At 34.2% G+C, this 6366-nt stretch overlaps 1 protein-coding gene across 1 annotated transcript; it reads right to left on the reverse strand.

The window, feature by feature from the left end:
* Nucleotides 1-1718: 1718 nt before the first annotated feature.
* On the reverse strand, nucleotides 1719-3189 carry LOC18043045 (pentatricopeptide repeat-containing protein At1g62680, mitochondrial). Its single transcript, XM_024183714.1, has 2 exons — nucleotides 2544-3189; nucleotides 1719-2287 (listed from the first exon to the last, which is right to left on the reverse strand). The coding sequence occupies exons 1-2, from the start codon at nucleotides 3169-3171 to the stop codon at nucleotides 1812-1814; spliced, it is 1104 nt and encodes a 367-aa protein (XP_024039482.1). The 5' UTR covers nucleotides 3172-3189; the 3' UTR covers nucleotides 1719-1811.
* Nucleotides 3190-6366: the final 3177 nt, after the last annotated feature.

Genomic DNA, 6366 nt, shown 5'->3' on the forward strand with positions numbered 1-6366 from the left:
TTTTGGTAATTTAATTACACAAAAGCACTTTTAGTTTATACAACCAAACATTTTAATGATTTAAAAGAGCTTTTTTAATTGACAACCAAACACCCAATGACTTTTTGTCCAAAAACTCTATTGGTATAAGCTCTACTCCTATAAGCTCTACTATTATAAGCTCTATTTAATAAGTTGTACCAAACGGAGCCTAAACTTAAGAGGCTAAATTAATTGGTATTTTATTATTATTCGATATGAGATATTTAGATGATAATAATAATTTCGTAAGTAGACTTATCTAATTAATATGAAAAAAAAACTTATTTCCAAGTAGATATAGTTTATCAACATTAATAGGCTTCATACATCTCTTACTCCTATGGCTTTGTTCTCAATTATTTACTTCTGAAAAGAATGAAAATATAAACTCAATTATTTATAAAACTTAAACATCAATCAGATTATTACCCTAAATTGTCAATTTGCAACACCAAATAACCAAAGTAAATAGGAAAAAAAATCAATTGCTTAGAATTTCCCTGCAAGAAATTAAATAAATACCATTTGCACCAAGAGCTACTGTCCCAACTTCAAGAACACAAAGGAAAAAGAAAGAGAGAGCATAGAGCATATATATATATAAAGACAACTTTAATTCAATAACTTGTTCTACAACGAAATTTGGTACAATTTAAGGCTTCTCAATGATATAAACTAAAGTGTTCCAAGTAAAAAGACCAACAAAATGTCCTCTTTCTTAATAAGTTGCCACCATATGCATCAATTATTTGTAAAACTTAAACATCAATTACATTATTTATCAATATATCAATTTGCAACATCAAAGTAAATGGGGGGAAAAAAATCAATTACGTAGAATTTCTGGCAGCAAGAATGTTAAATAAATAGCATTTACATCAACATCAAGAGCTACTGTCGCATTCCACAACTTCGAAAACACAAAAGAAAAAGAAAAAGAAAAAGAGGGAGCATATAGTAAGACAACACCTGAATTTAATTAATTAACTTATTCTACAATGATATTTGCTAGGCTTCAAGGATTCCAATGATACAAACTAAGTGTTAAATAGAGTGTCAATAATAAAATGTGTAAATCAATGAAAGCCTGAGCATCAATGTCATGAACAGGCAACAAGCCTTTGGATTTTCTAAACGAGGTTGTCCCTACGAGCTAAATAAATTAAGATTCATCTTGTCAACTTACTCTCTTCTTGGCTCCTGGACAGGAATGATGGAAGCAAATTCATACATTCATGACAATTTTCATCCTTATTGAGCAGCTCTTCCAATATGGAAACAGTAATTTCATCTGGCTTCACATATCTCTTCGCCATTTTGTGAAGAAGTTCAATTGCTTTTAAGCATTCACGAATCTGAGACAAACTATGCAAAAGTGGATTAAATGTTAGCACATTTGGAGCACAACCTTTTCTTCCATATCTGGTAACAAATCATATGCTTTCTCTATTCCTCCTTCTATACAAAGTCCACAGATCATGACGGTATAAGTTACAACATTTGGCTCTGGGCCATATCTGGGCAATTTCTTGAATAGCTCCCAAGCACTACGAAGTCTCCATGATTTACACAAACCGTCAACAAGGCAATTGAAGACGGTGAGGTCAAGTTCAAACTTGGTGTTATGTAAAGTCCGAAACAATTCCGCTGCCTCCAGAATACAACTATTCTTGCAGAGGCCATCAATAAAATTTTTATGAGTATGAATGAGGGGAAACATCATCAACTTTCATTTCACCAAACAGTTTTCGTGCTTGTCCGACCTCACCAACTGAGAAAAGATGAGTTAACTAGGTGTTATAAGAAATAACATCTGGTCTAACTCCCATAGAAATCATTTCTCCATAAAGACTCAAAGCTTCCTCCACCTTCTCAATTTTACTGTAACTGTTGATCAAGGTATTGTAGCTAGAAGTATCTGGTATACATCCCTCACTTTCGATGGAAACAAATAACTTTCTTGCATCATCAATTCTCCCCATCAAACAATAACCATCGATTAGAGAACTATATACAACCACATCTGGGATAATTCCCCTGCTCTTCATATCCAAAAATAATTCTTTTGCCTTATCTACTAACACATCTTTACAGAGACTGTTAATTATACTGCAATAAGATAGAACATCAGGATGACAAATAACACCCAATTCACCATTCCCATTAACAAATTCTTCATGTAATTCAAGTGCAGCACTCGTATTGCCTGATCGACACAACCCATTAATCAAATTCCCAAATAAATCCACACTAGACTGTAATCCTCAATCCAGCATCTCAATAAACAAACCTTTGGCATCCTCCCAATTAACCGCACAGCAATAAACACGAATTAGAGAGTTATATACAAACGCATCCGGGTAAATTCCCCTACCCTTCATATCTAAAAACAGCACCCTCACTTTGTTTACAAACCCGTCTTTACAAAGACCGTCAATAATACTAGCATAACATATTACATTAGGCTGACAAACATCACCGCATTCACCGTTAATCATTTCTTCAACTAACTTAAGAGCCACGATACAAGTTGCTAGTTCGACACAACCCACGAATCAGAGTTGCGCATACAATCACATTAGGCCTACAATCAAAAGCAACGAACTTCGTAAACAACCCAGACGCCTCTGTAAATTTACCCTGCATGCACAATCCTCTAATCAAGCAACCCAAGGTCACAACGTCTGGGCTAAAAACCTTCCTCAAAATCCTTCCAAGGGCCACAAAAGCATCAGAAACCCCAATCATTTTGCAAAAGCAATTCATCAAAATGTTCAAACTAACAAAATCTGGCAACAATCCAATCGTATTCAATCTCTCGGAAAGACAAATAAAATTAACATAATACTTTTTCCCAGCTAGTGCACCCAATAAAGAATTAAACGACGGCATAAATGGAGTGGGCTGCATATGAATCATGTAATTAAAGAAGCATAGTGCATCGTTGAGCTCAACCTCACCTGATTTAGAGTTCTCACTGAGATATTTAAGGAGTTTGGTTTTCTCTTCAACAGTTGATACTGAGTTCGAATGCAAAGAAGAGGGCTCATTTTCAGAATTTAAAGATATGGGCTTTTTGGAATTTCGTAATGAAGATGAGGGCTTAACTTTAAAAGCTGTCCTTGAAGTTGCGGGTGAAGAAGATGGCATTGAAAGAAAAGCTTTCAAAACCACTGAAGCTTCTTAATTCTGGGTGAAACAAACCGGGTTATTTTGTCTCGGCTGGTTCGGGCGAACGTTGAAAAACCGGATGGATCCGAATAAAGTTTGGGCCCTGCCCGTTCTTCCTAATTGGCATGTTCAGCCCAACTCTCAGCATATTCAATTTACTAATTTTTTATTTTTATTTTTTAAATTTATCTACTTTTTAAGTACTTATTAAATTGTTCTAATGAGTTATGATTTGTATTAATAATATAAGTTTTAAATAGAGTTTGGTAGGAATTTGGGATTTCTAATTATTTAAATCTTAAAAAGTGTTTCATTATTGATTTCCAAAATTCTGGTAATGCATGGTTTTTTAAGGAGAACGAAGAGTTGCATTTATTCCCAGCATACCAATTAATGAACCAGTTGAATTTTTTTTCTTTTCCTGATATATACACATCCTTAATAAAATATACACTATCAAAATTCGTAATATCTCTTGAAACTGAAACTGATCGCTAAGCTCCCAACAAGGTAGTGGCAGAGTCCAATTTCTCAATCAAAGTCGATTAAGTTTGCCATTTGTATATATATATTCTTTTAATATCCAAGATCCTTTGCACATGTAAATTAGATCTGATTAAAGAAATTAATACTAAAATGAAGTAAATGATAATCTACTTAAGATGAATCAATCGATGGAAATTCTATTAGAAAAGCAAATTCGAAAAATGGAGAAATTTCGAACATCTGAGAATACTTGTAGGTCATAGCTTGCCCACCCATATATGGCTTAAATATTGTTCCCTTGATCCTATAAATTTTGCAAAGAAGACACTTATTTTCTCATCTTTTCTTACTACAATATACTTGTTCATACTTCATAGTGTGAGAAACATCATGGCTCAAAATCTCTTCTTCTTTTGGGTCTTTTCGTAGCCATATCTGTTCTCTTCTCTTCGGGTGTGGCTGCTAGAGAACTGGCCGAAAGGTTCCGCTAGCAAGCAAAATGGTGAGCTTATTGGGTGCAATATTTTCAGATACATTCTATATAACACTTGACAATTAATTAAAATATAAGAACTTATTTGTTGGTCTTACTATAAATTATATACGTATCAACAAGGTAATGATAGTGGAGACCGGTGAATTTGTGTTAAAAAGGTTGCCTTATATATATACCGAGTTCAAAAAAGGTTTTATATAGAAAGATATAATTATTAGTCAATATTATATATCGTTGGAAACTCTTATAAAATGATCTGGCATGCTTTGTGCAGTTAAGGCGGCTGTGAAAACAGATGGAGCATACATTCGCAATGACTAGAACAATAAGATGGACGCGTTATACTTCTATGGATATGTTGGGAACAACAGGTATGTATAAGAAGGTGTGAAGGGTTTGAAAAGAGAGGAGGGTGGTAAGGGTGACATCAACTGGAAAAAGGTCAATGGAGATAACTGATGATAAGTGTAACGAGATAAATGATAATACTATTTTTTATCTATATTTGACACTTGCGGATGGAGTATTATCAATTGTGGCAGAGAAAAATACAGCGAAGGAAATATGAGATACTCTCACAAAATTGTACGAGGCTGAGTCACTACACAACAAAATCTTCTTGAAGAAGAAACTCTATACTCTTCGAATGACCGAATCTACAACGGTGACCGATCACATCAACACCTTGAAGAGTCTATTTTCACAACTCACAACATTGGATAATAATATAGAGGAAAATGAACATGTAGAGCTTCAACTTCAAAGTCTACCAGATTCGTATGATTAACTCATCATCAACCTGACGAACAACAATCCAGCGGATAGTCTGATTTTCGACGATGTTGCAGCCTCCGTATTAAATGAGGAGAGCAGGCTGAAAAATAAAGAAAACAGACAAGTAAGTTCGTAGCAAGCGGAGGCACAATCGGTGACAAGAGAGAGATCAACGGAACGTGGCCCCAGTGGAAGTCACAATCATGGTAGATCAAAATCCAGAAGTAAGAACAATATTAAATGCTACAACTGTGGCTAGAAAGGGCACGTCAAAAAAGAGTGTTGGAGTAACCAGAAGAGAAAATAGGGCAAAGAACCTGAGTCATCAAATGCTCAGGGGTGTGTAGCAAGTACCTCGGATGATGGCGAAATTCTCTACAGTGAGGCAACAACTATTTCAGAAGGCAAAAAATAATTATCTGATGTCTGACTCATAGACTCAAGAGCTACCTGACACATGACCTCTCGGAGAGAATTTTTCCACACATATTAACCTATCTCAAGAGGATCTGTATATATGAGAGATGATCATGCCTTAGAAATCGCCGAAATTGGTACTATCAAAATAAAAATATTTGATGGTACAATTCGCACAATTGGGGAGGTATGACATGTCAACGGCCTGAAGAATAATCTATTGTCTTTGGGACAAATAGATAGTCATAGATACAAAACTCATGTGGAGAATGAAATTATAAAGATTGTTAAAGGCGCACTTGTATTGATGAAAGCAGAAAAGATCGGTTCTAATCAGTTCATGCTTAAAGGAGAAACACTACAGAAAGCTGATGCGTATGTCACATCAAATGGGGAAAAGTCAACGATGATATGACATCTCAAACTTGGCCACATGGCAGAACAAGGTTTGAAGATTCTCTCTGAGCAAAAATTACTTACAGGGGTTTACACGACTCAAAAGTGTATTACTCTCAAGTATAAGAGTGTCTAGTTATAGTATAACCCAGTGAGACTGGGATCAAACCACAAGGAGTTTTAAATCTAGTAAAACTAAAAAAATTAATTGCGGGGCAAAGAAATTATTTGAAATTGATTTAAAAATAAGCTAAGGTTTAGGATCCACTCTCCGTATTCAAACCATAATTTTAATACTCTCTCATTTATGTTTTGCCTCACTTTTACCAATTAATTATTAGATCATTTAATTCTATATGTGTGGATAAATATAGAATAAAGTACCTAATGTGTCATATTATATTAATGTGTTGACATTATGTCAAAATACCATAAAATCCAGTGAGATTTATAAATTAACATGATATAAAAATAATTAGAAAATAATTAAATAAACTTAAAAACTCATTTGAGAAAATAATAATAATTAATAGTTTTAAAATATTGAGCTTCACCGTTCACCTCAGCTTAATAAAATTAGCTACTCATATTGAAAGAAAACACAA

Source organism: Citrus clementina, unplaced genomic scaffold (assembly GCF_000493195.1).
Source record: "Citrus clementina cultivar Clemenules unplaced genomic scaffold, Citrus_clementina_v1.0 scaffold_5, whole genome shotgun sequence".
Taxonomy (NCBI): Eukaryota; Viridiplantae; Streptophyta; class Magnoliopsida; order Sapindales; family Rutaceae; genus Citrus; species Citrus x clementina.

Bases quoted from the DNA above. Each gene is read 5' to 3' on its own strand.
- LOC18043045 (XM_024183714.1), bottom strand. From the start codon at position 3,171: ATGCCATCTTCTTCACCCGCAACTTCAAGGACAGCTTTTAAAGTTAAG. The intron at 2,288-2,543 runs GTGGCTCTTAAG...AGATGCTGGATT, and splicing joins TCGAACTAGCAACTTGTATC to GAGGATTACAGTCTAGTGTG.